This window comes from Carassius carassius, chromosome 20 (assembly GCF_963082965.1).
Source record: "Carassius carassius chromosome 20, fCarCar2.1, whole genome shotgun sequence".
NCBI classification, from domain to species: Eukaryota; Metazoa; Chordata; class Actinopteri; order Cypriniformes; family Cyprinidae; genus Carassius; species Carassius carassius.
In genome coordinates this window covers 18,216,631-18,235,306 of record NC_081774.1, presented here as the reverse complement: position 1 = coordinate 18,235,306, position 18,676 = coordinate 18,216,631, and the positions used below count along the sequence as shown (strand labels likewise).

Below are 18,676 nucleotides of genomic sequence, written 5' to 3'. Positions count from 1 at the left end.
GGAAATCATACACCGTGGGTAAGAGGTGACAAGACTTTCACATTGACTTCCTTAAATCACTGAAGAGTTGCACATGAATTAGCACAGACATTCTTCTGTAAAGTATTTGTCCAGACATGCATTTTATCTTTTAATGTCTCAAATCTCAGATCTGTCTGTAAAGGCATTTACTGTAATCTGTAAACAACAGGATATAATAATGACCAATCACCTGTGACATACAGGCGACAGGTCGTTTTTCAAAGGTTGCGTGCTTTTAAAATGAGCTGGAAGAAAACTAGCATGCATACAGCATTTTTCTCTAAGAATGTATTCGCATGGATCACATGATCACTAACTGCCAGGTCACAGTGATTTGTCTTGCTGCCCTTCGTGGAAATTAGCAACACAAAATCAATTTCTACTTTTTCAGTCCTCCTTTTGATTCCAGTACAAACTATACAAACCATACAATCTATTGTAAGCTTTATATTGTATTCAAGTACAAAAACTATGTGCACATATATTCCACCACAACTTACACATTTCCTTTCCTGAATCTGAAAGGGACTCAAAAAAGAACATAAAATGAATTGCAATGTACTCTGTTGACGGTCCTGATATTTTAAGGTTGTAATTTGTAATTGTCTAAATCACATTCTGAAACTTGTTCAACCCTCTGGGCTACACATACATGTGCTTGGGAATTACTTCACTAGAACATGACATACAGTACAAAACGCGGTTCAGTTCTTAAGGAAAATCACAAAAAATGAGGGCTTGAAGACAGATTTCACTAATTTAAAAAGTTCATCAGGCTAATACTGTAGCTGAACTTGTCAGCAAACATGGTGATTTTATAGAGCAGATCTGATGTTTTGATATACTACATGTGTGTATTCCATGGGAATGCTGTATCCTAAATCATAAAATGCCACAGAAATTATCATAACCTGAGGAAAAAACTATTTATCTACTTCTAAGCTTAAATCAATAACAATCAGACATTGACATTTGTGTAATTGAAGGCCCATGAAATGCAGTTGAAGGCGCTTGTCTTTTTTCTTCTGACTGGTTGGTCTCTTTTGGATGAGTCTGGCTTATCAGACAGTGATCAACTTATAAATTGCCTTTCAGAAAGCTCAGAAATGACTCAAACAAAACTTAGCATATTGCATTGCCTGTTTGCAGCTCACAAATGAGCCAAGAGCAAGGCTTTACATTGGCGGTTTGTTCAGAAATCTGATATATTTTGCACACACACCACACACAAAAAGAAACCTTGTGGAATGTTTGCTTTATAATCAGCTGTCACACAGCAGATCTGAGAGCTGAGTTCCTTGTTCGCTATCAATCTGCAAAAAAATTCCTCAACAAAAGCAACATTTAAACCTCTCCAGCCACAGTATTTATATACAGAATACTTCAAACCACAGAGGACCACAATCATGTGAAATGATAACCAACACAATTAGGAGCACATTGAATATGTGTTGCAGTTTTCAGTTTGAAGTGAAGAGATATTTGAGAAATTCAACTGTTTGAGTATTTTTTTCTATGAAAAACAGATACATTTAATTAATAAAACTCATAAACAAATATCGCTATATATATATTCCAACAAATAAGGTATTTAATATATTTTCTGTTTTTATATATATATATATATATATATATATATATATATATAATTAAATAAAAATACATTTAAGAAAGTAAGTTTGTTTTGCTGCCTTAAAAGTCAACTTGAAATGTTAAGTTGTACTAAATAGTTAACTATACTTATAATTATTTTTAAGGTGCATAGCCTAAAAAAAATCCTTATTTCAAATATAGTATATATATTTGAATCCAATGTAACCCCACTCTGTAATGCAGTTTTTCTCTTTGCCTACATATTTGCCTCAGATATATTATATGACTCAGAAAAATAAAAAGGTTAAAAAATTGTTACTCTCATGACTAGCTCACAGCTTTCAAGCCTATACATTATTACTAGTGCCGCCTGACAGATTCACTTCACTAATAGTGCTCTCAGCTGACATGACTAGAGTCTACAGCTCTAATAACAGGTGCAGCACATAGTGGACGTTTAAGAACTGCTCCACAATAAAACAAAACAAACATGCAATCTCAGACTGAATTTGCTTTACTACTCTTTGAGCATAATTTATCATGGCCCCTAAAGGCAACTGAAAGCACAGCATGCCATTATAAGATGCTGAAGCGATCAGTGGGAGTGGCTCATCATGAGATAACTTCTTTTACCGAGGCGATAGCCGCCACACACAGGCGGGTGATGTTTTATGTTGTTTCTTTTTGCCTGTGAACTCCTGGAGTCGAAAACACTGGACAGATTGTGTACGAGGAGGATATAACAGTCTGCTGTATTTATGAGCAAATGGATTCCAACGGCACTGCTGACAAACAAAGTAAGTGTTGAATGAAAACTAAAACGGAACTTTGTTGCAAGTGAAATAAATTAATCCGAAATGTCACAAAAGTCAGTCGAACAATCTTCTGACCCGTTCACTAAACCTGCACGCGCTCTTGAGTTTCAGCCACGCGCAACTGAATGTGAACATGTTTCCTCAGGCACTAATTTATTAAATATTTCATTTGAAATTCAATATTCAGAAAAACGGAGGGGATAAACAAACTGATGGTGAACCAAGTTTTATTATTTACTGTGTAATACATTAGAAAATTGACTTGAAAATAGCCTACTTTTGCGAATCACACTTTTTTTTTCTTCAGACAGATATCTCTGTGGATGTCGTATGATAAACGCATGAATGGGTAATGAATAGTGTAAACTGAGTTAGAGGACATAATATGGCTGCCACACACCCTTAGAAACTTTGTATTGTCTTGTGTTGGGTGTATTTATCCATCTCTTACAGTGCTCTGATTTTGCAGCAATATAATAACCTACTAGACTTTCTATTAAGGATGGGGCACAGGAGAGGCATCTGTAGCCTGGAGCAACATTCTTTGACTGTCTCATATAGGCTAACATCCCTCTTATTACTTCAGTTCCTCTGCCTGAAACGACTGTCAAATTATGGGTTTACTCGTTTCTTTAAACCAAGGTTCAGCTCATTTTACGGTGTTTTTCAACAAATCACAGTTTACTAAAAAAGTGACAAAACAAAAAATATTCTTAAAAAGAGAACCATTTTATTGAAATTAAAAATTTTATTTATTTAAATTTGTGCAGGGTTTTTCCCAGAAGGTCACAAGGTGTTACAGTAAACGTGACCTGCATTAGGGTTCTAAGGGGCCGTTCACATATCGCGTCTTTTGCGCGCTCAAGCTCGTTATTTCCAATGTAGGTGGGGGGTATGCGCGCTCATAACGGAAGCGACGCAGTCGTTTTTTCCAGGCGCGTCCGCACCGCATCGAGTTAAAAACATCTCAACTTTTCAGAGAGCCGCAAGCGCACCGCAGGTCATGTGACAAGAACCAACCTATGGGAGGCCGTTTGAAGCGAAACCCATTGAAAACTTGTGATACACACTGAAACACTTGTCGTACAAGTGAATCACTTGCGATACACACTGAAACACTTGCGATACACACTGAAGCACTTGTCGTACAAGTGAATCACTTGCGATACACACTGAAACACTTGTCGTACAAGTGAATCACTTGCGATACACACTGAAACACTTGTCGTACAAGTGAATCACTTGCGATACACACTGAAACACTTGCGATACACACTGAAGCACTTGTCGTACAAGTGAATCACTTGCGATACACACTGAAACACTTGCGATTCACACTGAAGCACTTGTCGTACAAGTGAATCACTTGCGATACACACTGAAACACTTGCGATACACACTGAAACACTTGCGATACACACTGAAGCACTTGTCGTACAAGTGAATCACTTGCGATACACACTGAAACACTTGCGATTCACACTGAAGCACTTGTCGTACAAGTGAATCACTTGCGATACACACTGAAACACTTGTCGTACAAGTGAATCACTTGCGATACACACTGAAACACTTGCAAAACACACTGAAACACTTGCGATACACACTGAAACACTTGCGATACACACTGAAACACTTGTGCATACAAGTGAATTACTTGCGCATACATGTGAAACACTATATATCTTTGCAAATATATGAAAGACATGCGGTTACATAGAAACTCTTTGCATATGCCCTGTAATCGCCCACGTACTGTTGTGCCTGCACAAAGACTGCACTTTCAAACATTCTCGCGTGTGAGAGAGCATAAACATTTTCAGTGTGTCCGGAAGTCATTTCATTGCAACAGGAAGTTATAGCTCAAATATTCTCCACGTATATATATGGCTCCTTCCAACTTGTTTAAAAAATGAAGTATTTTTTGTTATTCTTTACACTAGGCTTTTTCGTATGTGATCACTCGTGTGTTATTGCCAATTCTGATTTTTTTTTTTTTTTACATTTTCTTTCCCGTGTCCTTCGGTTCATTTAGTCCGAATATATGAAGAGAATATTTGAGCAATGAAACGACTTCCGGACACACTGAAAATGTTAATGCTCTCTAACACGCGAGAATGTTTCAAAGTTTTTATATATTTGCACAGATATATAGTGTTTCACTTATACGCACAAGTGTTTCAGTGTGTATCGCAAGTGTTTCAGTGTGTATCGCAAGTTTTCAAAGGGTTTCGCCTCAAACGGCCTCCCATAACAACCAATCAGCTTCATCCTTTCCCGTAACAACGTTGAAAGCTCAGCCAAGATGAAGGCAGAGCTACTGCAAGCGATTTTTAGTGCTGCAATTTATTTATCCTTTGCTGAAATTTCCGCGTCTTCATGGAGAGAGCAGGTCATGGTTGCTTAGTAACAGCAGATGCCTCAGGAGCATAACTGCCTGAGCGATTTGGAAAGAAGGAGAAAGTGACACGTCTAGCGTTTTCCACGCGTTTTTAGGTGCGACATGTGAATGGCCCCTTAACCTGTTAACTGTCGGTTCCACTTTTTGAGCATAGAAGTGAAAATGACATTTCCAATTTAAACTGTTATAAATTTTGAATGCTTTGGTCCACAGACTTAAGGTTAGTCTCTTTTTAAAGCAGACACTTGGCAGATTATTGTAAAAGTTATAAAGATTATATAACAAAAAAGTTATGGAAGTTTAAATTTATGAAAATATAAAATATTATATCAAATATATATTTTACAAACATGTTTTACTCTAAAACTGCTAGAAAATTCTGAACAAGTCATGTTCCAAATTTGAGGTTGATATCTCAAAAAATTAGCTTTCAGTGAGATTTTGTTTGGGCATAGTACCGAGCTTTTCCACTAGATGACCATCAAACCCCATTAGTAACCATTTAAGGGCGCCTTAATTTCCATAAATGTTTTGAGTGACCTGAAACATGTTTTTCCATAATTTTCTCAATATTTATGAAGTAGACATCACAATCAGAAGTATTAAGGGTCAGTATAGCAGTACTTGATTTCAAATCAACCTCAAAAAACACATAAAGGACATGCAACGAAAACCATGGACTTGCGTTAAAGTTCACAATGCATCAAAAAAGGATATATTGTTTTTTCTATATATTCAAAACACTTTTAGACCTTCTTTTTTTTCTCTAAACATACAATGGATGTTATCTTTTGAACACTCTCCATGAAAATGAATAAAGATTTTTCATGATTTCATCTATGCATCACTATTTCAAAGTAAAGGTCAGAACTCACTCTCTGACTCTGAGTACTCTTCTTGCATATTAATAAATTACAGTTGCTCTGTACAATATTTCTAAAATCAGTCACCAAATATCAAAACTACAGTCTTTAAGCTTTCCAATGATATATTGTTGGTCAATATTACTTTAGGTTCAGACTAAGATATTACTGTTTAAATCATGTAATGGCAAGTGACATTTAACAGGTTAAAAAGCCTGAAGCATCTAAAAATAACTGCATGCTTGTTGTGTACACACTTCCTGAATCTCCAGTATTTTGGTCATCCAGATGGATATGAATATGCTCTACTGTCCTCCCTGAAATGTCAGCAGGAAGCAGCCTGTGGGTTTGTAGGGGCAGATAGACGCACTACAAATTATTATTAGTATTAGTCATAATATTACGGGGGGAAAAGTCCATAGAACCACTGCAAGTGTTTGCTTTCTTTAACAGAAAGCTGTCAGGTAAATGCATACATATCTGAATCCAAAACAAACCAAATACAATGTCAACAAAAGGCTGTAAATGCAGAAATATACATAAGCTGTTGTGCAATAAACAATAGTTTACTGTGTTAATGTGCTAAAATTGTGCTAAAATTAGGTACAGAAATGTAGAAGGAAATTAAAATGTGTAAACATCAGTGTAGCCTTTATCAGTTTCATTTTAGTGTTATTTATATACTGTCATGGTATTCATATTTGAAATCAGCTTTTGTTATTTCCATTTTTTATTTTAGGTTTGGTTTTAGTAATGTTGTGTGCTTTTGTCACTTATTAAATATTTATATTTAACTTAAGTGTATTGCTCTTTTTGATATTTGCAAATTTTGATATTCCATTTTAAACTTTAGATGCCAAGGTTTCATTTAAACTGTTCTCATCTGGTTTGTATTTCATTTCAGCTTTCAGTTTATAAATAATAATTATAATAATAATAAAAATTGTTAACAATAATATCATTAGTCTGGCCCTATAAATTTAAACAACATCTAGAAAATATAAACAATATTTATATTGCAGTTGCAGTACAACAATTCTGCTCTTCACATGTCTACCTTTTAATTAACGCATATGTTTGTAATATATAATATAATATAATAATATAATATTTCTCACATGTCAAATGCTACCAAGTGAGGCATGAACAACTTTTCTGAAATTATAAGGCTGTGTATGATTTTGAAACGATCATTATTACTATTACTACCAACATAATAGAACAACATATCAAGGGATGAGATTTCAAGTGTGGCTGCTGGCAAATACAGCCACTAGATGGCGCCATTGATTCTGCACAGAAAGACGCTATTAAAAAAAAAACGAAACAAATACATATTTCACCTGCTGTTGTGTAGTATTCGCGCTTGGCGCTTTCGACAGTCTAGACTTTTATTAAGTATACTTATTAAATCTATCTTTAAACAAACATCATTAACATGTGGTTTGAATTCACCAACGAATATAGCCACTCGATGTGATCAGGTGGTCACTTCAGTCATATTCTAGGGATGAACTTTGGATTAGTACACGCCCCGAATCCAGGGACGACTGAGTGAGCACAACACAGCAGGTCTTTGGGAAATGTTTGTGGCTTCCTTATTCAGAAGCGGTTTTGATTTTTGTCGCGGAATATTCACAATATGCAGTGTGTACGAAGACAGCCAGCGCGGACCAAATCTCAAGAGTCCTTATACCGCGCGCAGACGAAAACAACCGCGAGAAACAACATGAAACGTCTCGGTAGGACAAATAATAAAACAATAGTCTTATATGTAAACTGAAAACTTGACCTTTCATACTTGCCTTTACTGTGGCATTCAGTTGGTTTTTTAAAAGATGTGTACAGTTCATTGACAAGCACCTCGAAGGAAATCGAGGAAATTGTCTTACTTTATTAACTTGCCTATCTAGAATGCAGTGTAAGTAGGGAGCTTTTGCTATTGTCGTAAATAGAGTAAAAACACATCACACCTAATTGATTCATGGTTGTGTTTAAATTACTCATAAATACACACCACGCCTCTGTAAATAATACATTTTTGCTATGGCAGTTTGACCTAAAAGCAGGTCCTGGTTGGTGTCAGGTGTTAGTTTGGTGTCAGTTTTTATGCAGTCTTACTCTTTTGTGTTTAACATAAAAGCTCATAAGCCACGTTTTCATCTTCAATAGTTGGGTTCCTTCCTCAGTTGGACCATAGAGTGACAATACAATATTTTTCATTTGTTCTGCCTTCATAAAAAGGATGTTTAGGGAAATAACCCACATATCTGTCTTTCAGAATGAGCTTTGAAAGAATCAATACATGAGCAGTCTTGCTTTTGTCCTCTCCACAGGTTTGGAGGGTGACGGAGACATGCAGTTCCTGATGAATGGCGCAGATCTTTTAAAAGTCCGTTCAGGATCGTGGAAAAAAACCCGCTACTACAAACTCCAGGAGGACTGCAAGACTATGTGGCATGAATCCAAAAAGATCTTGAAGTCCAAACAGACATGTGAGTCCCAAAAAGGAGGTGCGCAGGCAGGGGTGTGTCAGTCATCCCTATCTTTGCTCGTGTCCTGCACTGACCTATAATGTTTTGTTTGTCAGTATATAAATGTTGATGAATGGCTCTGACAGAAGTTACTACAGCGCTCAAATCCTTCCTCAAATCCACATTTTTATGCATAAACGGGGTAAAATTAATGCATAAAGACTAAATGAGGTTGCATATAATATGTACAGGCAATATTACGTTAATGTCTGTGACAGTGAAATGATCTTGCTTTTTTTAACATTGCTTGTGATTTATTGAATTATTGATGTGTTTTGCCATTCAAAGGTTTGGGGTCTGTAAGATGTTTTATGTTATATATATATATATAAACATTTTAAATTGTAATAATGCAATAATGCTGTTTTTACTGTGTTTTTGATCAAATATATGCAGCCTTACTCAGTATAAGAGATAAAAAATATATATTTTAACTCTAAACTTCTGAATTGTAATGTATGATTAAATCACTACATCTTTACATCATAATAATGTCATAGTGATCTCTTGCCACTGGCAATGCTTCGAAGCGTTTGCAAGAAGATTTGTGTATCATTTTTAGATGTTATCAATTAAAAGGGCTGTTGATGAAACAAATGTTTCTGCAAATGAGCTATTTGTGTACTAGTTGTGTGTTTTACTACAGCACATTAAAGTTACATTGTCATTTTGTGACCAGGGCTGTAAAACACAAGCCTGGGGTTATGTTTAAAAACGTATGTATATTTTCCCTCAAAGTATGCAAATGTCAAAAATCAAGTTCCCAAAGCTTTTTTCTTATGCATAGAATTTCCTTATTCATATTACCGTGGTGGTACAGAGTTTAACAGTAATCCCTAATAGAAACTAGGAAAAACTACTTTTAGGAAATATGTTTATTATAAATATAATTTTTATTTCTTTTTAAGCATAATCACTGTAAGCATACTTAGATATTTTAACTGGAAAATAAAACCGAGTTACTGATTTACAAAATGTTTGCAGTTTAAAAAACTGACATCAGGTAATCACAAAATTTGGATGTACAGTAAATCATCTAAAATATAAGCTCACCATTTCATTCACATTACAGCTGTTACATTTGCACAGTGATAAACTGCTGTGTTATTTTTGTTAATGCTGGGAAAGCCATGGATGATCTAGATCTGGTTCTGGGTTCAGTGGGACCCACATTGTTATATATTATGTTTCTCACCCAGTCTCTGTTGAGGACATTGACGAGGTACGAACAGGTCGGCAGACGGAGGGTTTGAGGAAATACACAGAGGAGTCAGTGGAGGGTCGAGCTTTCTCCATCCTATTTAAGGGCCGACAGAAGGGTCTGGACCTGATCGCCAACTCTGAGGAGGAAGCCAAGAAGTGGGTCAGCGGTTTGGAGAAGGTCATCTCAAACATGAAGAATCTCACTCCTCAGAAGAAAACAGAGCAGTATCCTTTTCAAACGCCTGTGACATTGAAGTGCAATTCAAGAATTACTTGTCAGACCTTTTTTTTTAATTGTCCTTACATCAGAGCTCCAGCTGGATCTACAGCTGTTTGCGTGAAGCAGATAAAAACTTTGACAACAAGATCAGTCAGAACGAGATGAAGAGCTTTCTACAAGACATCAACATTGAGGTGTCTGAAGTCTATGCTGAAATGCTCTTTCAGGTAATATTTCTGTAATTATGCAAGATTTTATCCTAGTTTGCCCATCTATAATGATGTTCCCACAGTGCTACATCTCATGCATTAGCTAACAATAAGCAATACATTTTATACAGTATTTGTTGAACATTGTTAGTGTTTAGTTAATAAAAATAGAAATGTTCATAGTTTGTTTGTGTTAGCTCAGGTCCATTAAATATTATTAAAGGGATGGTTTACCCAAAATGAAAAATGTGTTATTAATTGCTCACCCTCATGTCGCTCCAAACTTGTAAGACCTTCGTTCATCTTCAGAACACAAATTAAGATATTTTTTGATGAAATCTGAAAGCTCTCTGACCCTGCATAGACAGCAACGCAACTGAAATGTTCCCAGGTCTGGAAGCGTAGCAAGGACATCTGTAAAATAGTCCATGTGACATCAGTGGTTCAACCATATGTTGCGAAGCTACGAGAATATTTTTTAGTGCGCAAAGAAAACAGTAATAACAAAATTTATTCCACAGTTCTCCCCAAGTTACCACCTTCTGGCATTTTGGAGAGCTGCCTACCCCAGAACGTAATCAATGTAATTAGCGTTTGTTTACATTCAGGATAAAGCACGTGCATGCTGAACATAAACATCGCTGATAACTCGGGGAGAAGAATTGTTGAATAAAAATAAGTTCATGTTAACAACAAATTGAACTTTACTGCAAAGTGTTACACCAGAAATTTTCTCTCTTTCAGAAATGTGACGCATCAAAGGGTGGATTCCTGGAGGGCAAGGAGATTGAGCATTTCTATGAAATCCTGACACAAAGAGAGGAGATTAATGTCATCTATGGAACGTATGCAAAGACAGATGGTCTCATGAGCGCCGCTGACCTGCTCAATTTCCTGTTAAATGAACAGAAAGAAGACGTGTCTCAGAATGATGCCCTTCAGCTTATTGAGAAATATGAACTGGATGAAAAAGGTAATGCCTCCTAGTTAATCTTGCTATGGATAAAAAACATCTGCTATACACTACCATTCAAAAGTTTGGGGTCAGTAATTTTTTTTGTGTGTTTTTAAGAAATGACTTATTCAGCAAGGATGCATTCAATTCATAAATTTCATATCAGAAATTAAAGACATTTAAAATGTAACAAATGGTGCTGTCAAAAGATTAATCGCATCCAAAATAAATTTTTGTTTACATAATAGATGTGTGTGTGTGCTGTATATTTATGTTTATGTAAATACAAACACATGCATGTTTATATGTAAGAAAAAACATATTCTTTTTAAGAATATAAATGTAAATATTTCCAAAATATATGGTGTGTGTAAATGTACCTATATATACAGTACAGACCAAAAGTTTGGAAACATTACTATTTTTAATGTTTTTGAAAGAAGTTTCTTCTGCTCATCAAGCCTGCATTTATTTGATCAAAAATACAGAAAAAAATGTAATATTGTGATATATTATTACAATTTAAAATAATTGTTTTTAAATTTATTATACTCTTTAAATTATCGTTTATTTCTGTGATGCAAAGCTGAATTTTTAGGATCATTATCACATGATCCTTTAGAAATTATTCTAATATGATGATTCATTATCAAAGTTAGAAACAGTTCTGCTGCTTAATATTTTTTCAGAACATGATACTTTTTTTAAGATACTTTGATGAATAAAAAGTAAAGAAAATATACTACTGGTCAGTAATTTGGAGTCATTAATTTTTTTTCTTCTTTTTAAATAAAATCAATACTTTTATTCAGCAAGGATGTGTTAAATTGATAAAAAGTGATAGTAAAGAAAATATATTATTAAAATATATATTTTTAGAATTCTTTTATTTTGAATAAATGCAGTTCTTTTTAACCTTTTATTCATCAAATATATTAGACAGCAGAACTGTTTCCAACACTCATAATAAATCAGAATATTAGAATGATTTCTAAATGATCATGTGATAGACTGATGTTACATGTGACACTGAAGGCTGGAGTAATGATGCTGAAAATTCAGCTTTGCATCACAGGAATAAATTATTTTTTTCTGTATTTTTGATCAAATAAATGCAGGCTTGATGAGCAGAAGAAACTTCTTTCAAAAACATTTAGTAGTAATGTTTCCAAACTTTTGGTCTGTACTGTACATAATAAATATACACAGTACACGCACATATATTATGTAAACAAAAACTTTTATTTTAGATGCGATTTGAATTTTGACAGCACTAGTATTTCAGATAAATGCTGTTGTTTTGAACTTTATATTCATTAACAATCTTTAAAATGTATTGTGATTTCCACAAAATATTAAGCAATTAAGTTTATAATTAATATTAATACTAAGAAAAATAAATGTTTTTTGAGCAGCAAGTCAATTTCTAGGAATAAATGACATTTTAAGATACAAACTTTTGAGCGATAGTGTAAGAAAATGTATTTAGTTTCAGTCTCAGGGGAAAAAAAATGCAAGTGTAACTACAATGTCTTTGTAATTGCATGTCTGTGTTTTGCACTTTTTGTAGCCAAAGCCAAACAGCAAATGACAAAGGATGGCTTCCTAATGTACTTGCTCCAGCTGGAGGGGATGATCTTTAACCCGGCTCATAAAAGTGTTTACCAGGACATGAACCAGCCTCTCAACCATTACTTCATCTCCTCCTCTCACAACACATACCTGCTGGAGGACCAGCTCAAAGGACCCAGCAGCACTGAGGGATACATAAAGTAATCATGTCAATCATTCTGCTTTTGTTTGTTTGTTTGGATGACATGCATTATTAGATAATATTAGATTATTAGATAATAAGACTCAGACTTCATAATGAAAGTATATCAATTAATTTACCTTTCTTAAAGCATGGCTTATTTTTGAAGTACCCAGTTGTATTGTCCCTGCATAGAGCACTTCTGAAGGGCTGCCGTTGTGTGGAGTTGGACTGCTGGGATGGATCAGACGGAGAGCCGGTCATTTACCACGGATACACTCTCACCTCAAAGGTCCTCTTCAAAGATGTGATCGAAGCCATTCAAGAATATGCCTTTAAGGTAAAAATATGTATAACAATGAATGCAAACAGCTGTCATTTCACCAAGATAATATAGTGACTGATAATATTTGTTTTGGGACTTGTAGAGCTTGTCCTTCTGGTGTGCTTTCCACGTGTGCCTGACTGTCAACAATGTGTTTGTTTTTTTCTTTTACCAGACGTCCGAGTATCCTGTGATCCTGTCTTTGGAGAACCACTGCAGTGTGGAGCAGCAGAAAACCATGGCTCAGCACTTGAGCTCCATCCTGGGTAGCGCTCTGGTCACCAAACCCCTCGGAGATCAGATGCCCACATGCCTCCCTTCCCCAGAGGTAAGTGATTGCAAGATGTTAATGTTCAGTAATCCGCTAAGCCATGTTATACAGGCATACTCAGTTGCAAGACTATGTAAGGCACACCGTTTGTTATTATAAAAGAAAAAATACAGGGTGCTCAGGAAGCCGTTTTGGGCGTAGAAGGTTTGTTTGACAGACTTATTGAATGCTATCCTTCTAATTACACACCCAATTGTAAATAAGAAATTAAATGGGCATGAATTATGAAGTTTAAATTATTTTAATAATGTATGAAGAACCAGATTGTTTATACATGCTGTAGAATAGGTCACTCCGGGATGACACATACGTTTTTAATACTAGGGGGAAATTCTTCATGTACTCTCTGCCAAAGCCCTTTATATCTAAAGCATGTATTATTATATTGTGTTGGTTTTAACCGTGAAAGAACTTTTTTATTATTCAGTTAACTCTTTTGAAGCGATTTTTTAACAGAAAAAATTAATTTCAAAAACCTAATATAATTTGTAAAAAAAATTTCTTGCCATGAAAATAGCCACATAAACTGTGATGGTGTTAAACGCGAAACAAACAAACAAGCAAAATGATGTAAGAAGAAAAAGGCAATGGTGGAATGGAAAGAGACACAGTGTTAGAGATTGGTCACCAGGAAAGGTTATCAAAATATTTAGTTGGGATGATATTAACATTCTGGCCGATGCAATAAACCAAAATGAGTTTTTTTGTTGATGATAACGATGCAAGGACATATTTGTGAACCCAGAATTTTTTTTTTTTTTTATCACAAGTGCATTTAAAGAATCTTTTATAGTAATTGTGCTTAATCTTGCTTTTTTGTCTGAGTAGTTTTTTATATTTATAATATTGTGTTTTTGAATATTTAATTTGTATCTGGCTTGTAAAAGCCAGTGAAACTGATATGGCAATACATTTAAAGGGTTAATTCACCCAAAAATGTAAAAGATCTCTCAATAGTTGCTCACACTCATGTCATTCCAAACCAGCAACGCCTTCATTCATCTTCTGAATGAACACAAATTCGATATTTTTGATGAAATCCGAGAGCTTTTCTGACCCTGCTAAGACAGCAACATAATTAGCACATTCAAGGCCCAGAAAATGAGTAAGGACATTGTTTAAATAGTGTGACATAAGTGGTTCAACCATAATTTCATGCAGCTATGAAAATACAAAGAAAACAAAAGTTATTCTCATAGCTCCGTAAAATTAAGGTTGAACCACTGGTGTCACAAGTATGTCCTTACTACTTTTCCGGGCCTTGAACATGGTAGGACCCTTGCTGTCTATGCAGGATCAGAGAGCTTGAGGATTTCATCAAAAACATCTGTGTTCAGAAGATAAACGAAGGTGTTAAGAGTTGTGAGAGGCATGAGGGTAATTAATGATAGAATTTAAATCTTTTGGTGAACTATCCCTTTAAATACAACCAACCAACGATACCTAAAACTGAAGATCCAGTGTCTCTTAATAAAGATAGATTAATGATAGTGTACCAATATTTCATATGCTCCTACTGTTTAGTTGTTGGAATTTTACAGAATGCCTTGATTGACCAATTTAGAAGGGTTCTAGGCATGCTTTATTTTGGTTTAAATATGCACTGGAGTATATGCCATTTATTCAAATTGAATATTTACTTAAACTCTGTTGAAACAAGTTTAAAAGATCAAAGTAGTTGATTTAATCCAGTAGCTGTGGCTTTAGATGTGAGACCCTAAGAGAGTTTTCCAGTCTGTCTGAACAGGAGATGCTTTCAGGATGGAATACTGTGGAATGTATACCGCTGCTGCATCTCAAACTCTCTTTGTTTCACAAAATTACAAACATCAACTCTTCAGAAACCCTAGACTGACACCTTCAGCACATGAATTGTGCTCGCATACTTCGAAATGAGGAAATGGCAAATGCAGACTTGTGCGATCACGTCGGTCTGTCGTGGTTTTGTGGTGACCTGCTTTGAAAGACTCTGCTTTGGGTTACTATGACGACTGGTGCTTTGCCAGCAGGGGAGCAGATGATTATCATAGCTTACATAACATTGTTTTCCATTCCCCTCAGTCAAGGTGTGGCCTGTCCTGGTCACTGTCACAGTCAACAACATAAACACTGCTGCTCTCTAGGGTATCACTTACAGCGAAAGCTTCCTTAAACACATGCTCTTCAGTTTGTGCATGTAGAAATACCAGTATTTGATAGTATTCTGCACTGTTAAGCTGAGATCTAAGAATTTAATTTTTTCATAGAGAACTGTTAGTTCCTCCTAAAATGGCATTCCTTTTGTAGACACTAGTTATTAAACACTGGTTTACACTTATGGCTGTGTCGTGTATTATTTAGGAGCTCAAAGGCCGGTTCATAGTCAAAGGGAAAAGACTAGACAAACTTGAGGACATGTTTTCAGAGTCCAAAACAGCAGATGAAGAAAGTGTAACAGAGGAAGAAGATGATGAAGGTGATGAAGACCAGGAAAAGAAGTCTAGTGTAAGCTGATGTACATATGTGACCATTTTATGAAAAATGTCTATTTCTTTTGATTGCAATTTTTTTTTCATCTTTGTAATTGCATATACCCAAAACCGAAAACAAAGTCGCTGAAGTTGGCGAAGGAGCTGTCTGATATGGTGATCTACTGCAAAAGTGCCCATTTCCATGGATTTAAGGATTCCCGGGACAAGCAGTCCTTTTATGAGATGGTCTCCTTTAAAGAGGGAAAAGCTGTGAAACTGGCGGAAGAATCAGGTGTGATGTCAGGACTTGTGCCGCTCAGACACAACACAGGCTATTAAACACATGAGTATGTGTTATGAGACACAGACTTGGACTCGGTCCAGCTGCACAGATTTATTACGATGCAAAATACACCGTCAGAAACATGCATAATGTCATAGATGATGGTTCTGCATGAGGGAGACACAACTTTGAATATGGAAATGAGCAGGTGACTAACAAGGAAAAGAGCCATTCATATATTCATCACTTTACTGGACAGCAAAAAGAGAGACTGATTTTATTCATGAATGTAAAATTATCTATTAATATCTTAAAAAACTAATTTGTCTCATTTCAAATCTAAACAAATTTTAGTTTAAGTAAAATGTTAATTTACAACGAAGTTACAGCATCTAAAACAATGTACGCTACAGTTCAGTGTTTGAAATCACCAAGATTTTTTATTTTAAGATGTTAATATGTTAAATGTTTTAAATATATTAATGAAATATATTAAAGTTAAATTAATAATTGTATTCAGCAAAGATTCATTAAATTGATCAAAACTGACAAGAAATACCTTTATGATGTTATACAAGATTTTTGAATTTTCTATGTATCAAAAGTTTTCTCAGATATTAAGCTGCATTTTTAAAATTGGTTTCTTGAGCAACAAATTAGCATTTATACATTTTTTGAAGGAATATGTGACACTGAAGACTGCAGTAATGGCTGTTAAAAAATAAGCTTTGAAATCTCAGGAATAAAGATTTATAAAAATTGAAAATTTATATATGAATTTTTAATAATATTTTGGAATATGCAGCCTGTGCGCTTGTGCGTATATATGTATATATTATATTTATATATGAACATATAAATCACACCAACATTTTGAACAGTAGTGTACATTAATCCTAAAATCATATGCCTTTTAAAAGGTATTTTCTGTCTATTTGTCAACTATCCAAACTCATTCCTCAGCTAATTTAATTTTTCTGTCACAGCGAACGATTACATCCATCACAATATAGACAAACTCAGCCGGATTTACCCAGCGGGAATGAGAACGGACTCCTCAAACTACAACCCTGTGCCTCTGTGGAACGCAGGCTGTCAGATAGGTAAAGACGACATGAATATTATACCCACCATAAAACTGACACGAAGATGTCTATTTTCAATCTAGTTAAGAGTGGAAGTTGATATTAATGTAACAGTGCTAAACTCACAGGCTTCTTCTCCGAACTTGATTGAAACAATCCATTTGATCTCCGTTTTCTCCAGTTGCCCTTAATTTCCAGACGCCCTGCCCAGAGATGGATCTGAATCAGGGGCTCTTCCTCCAGAATGGACAGAGTGGTTACAACCTCAAGCCTTCTTACCTACGAGACAGAGACACTAAATTTGACCCCATCACTCTTCCTGATGGACCGTGGTTAAAGAACAAGATTCTTCATTTGATGGTAATGGATCTGTAGTGGCATATCTTGGTTACAATGCTGCATGTTACATGGGCACTGTTTCTGTTTGTCTAATAGGTGATTTCAGCCCAGCAGTTACCCAAAGTGAGCGAAAGGAAGTCCTCTATTGTTGATCCTATTGTGAAAGTGCAGATCTACGGTGTGCCGGCTGATACCACTATGGTGGAAACGAAGTACATTGAGAATAATGGTATAATTATTCCCTAAATCATTCCCTAAATGTGCCGAGTCAGGACTCCTCAGGATGTTGCTTAATTGCTCTCTATTATTCCTCAAGGCTTCAACCCCATGTGGAATGAGAATTTCCAGTTTAATGTGCGTGTGCCAGATCTAGCCCTTGTGCGCTTTTTGATTGAGGACTACGACTTCAGTTCCAGGAATGAATTTATTGGCCAGTACACACTTCCCTTCAACAGCCTAAAGAATGGTTAGTGTGTTAAAATACATGCTCCTCTCTGTTTTTGTGAATTGCCATTGCTGTCTTAAGTATGCATGATAAATATTTCTATAACCACATAAGCAGACAATCAATAGTTTGTTTGTTATGCCACAGGATATCAGCATGTGCCACTGCTGACTATGAATGGAGACCACCTTTCCTCCGCTGGACTTTTCGTTCACATCATGGTTGTGGATGCTGAATAACACATGATGGCACAGTTATTTTTTTTTTTTTTTTTACTGTATCTGAAATGATCATGCATGGAAATGTGAAAGGGTCGGTATAACATGAGGCAGCTTGAGTGATTCTAATGAGTAAATGTGAAATTGTGGGAATAGAGCAACTTTTCTGAAGTTGTGATATGATGGTCTCACACATTAACTTTTTTTTGTACTTTTTACAATTTGTAAAATAAATTTTTACATTTTATTATGCCGAATAGATGACTTAACATTGACTGTCAACCCTTAGTATTAGTTAAACAGAGTACTATTTTTAGATATTCAGATTTTAGCAGAAGAATCATTTGATTTGGTGGAATTACAAATAAACACAACGACTCCATCCTCTGGGTAGTATCTCTAGATACATGTTCTTAAGCCTGCATTAAATTTTGTGTCTTTGTCGTTTATGTAGTTACATAGCACATTCGATTCATGTCATTATTAAATAAGGTACTTTAAATGCCATGATACTCATAAAATCTGTGATTTTGCCAAAAACACATTGCCAGCGGTCTACATCCATGTAAAGGTGAAATAAATGAAAGTTATTCAAAACTGTAGGTTTTAAGTTTTTTTTTATTTTGTAATGGC

At 35.3% G+C, this 18,676-nt stretch overlaps 1 protein-coding gene across 2 annotated transcripts; it reads left to right on the top strand.

Annotated features, from left to right (window-relative positions):
• Positions 1 to 2,277: 2,277 nt before the first annotated feature.
• On the top strand, positions 2,278 to 18,640 carry LOC132096566 (1-phosphatidylinositol 4,5-bisphosphate phosphodiesterase delta-1-like). Of its 2 annotated transcripts, none has more exons than XM_059502006.1 (15): positions 2,278 to 2,411; positions 8,030 to 8,188; positions 9,427 to 9,655; positions 9,748 to 9,877; positions 10,604 to 10,832; positions 12,385 to 12,586; positions 12,763 to 12,907; positions 13,068 to 13,220; positions 15,564 to 15,707; positions 15,815 to 15,965; positions 16,943 to 17,059; positions 17,223 to 17,401; positions 17,477 to 17,609; positions 17,697 to 17,846; positions 17,973 to 18,640. In XM_059502006.1, exons 1-15 carry the CDS (start codon positions 2,381 to 2,383, stop codon positions 18,062 to 18,064), a joined length of 2,244 nt encoding a protein of 747 aa, XP_059357989.1. In that variant the 5' UTR covers positions 2,278 to 2,380; the 3' UTR covers positions 18,065 to 18,640. The 2 variants fall into 2 exon arrangements, with proteins under 2 accessions (XP_059357989.1, XP_059357988.1); XM_059502005.1 differs by lacking the exon at positions 2,278 to 2,411 and adding an exon at positions 7,204 to 7,435.
• Positions 18,641 to 18,676: the final 36 nt, after the last annotated feature.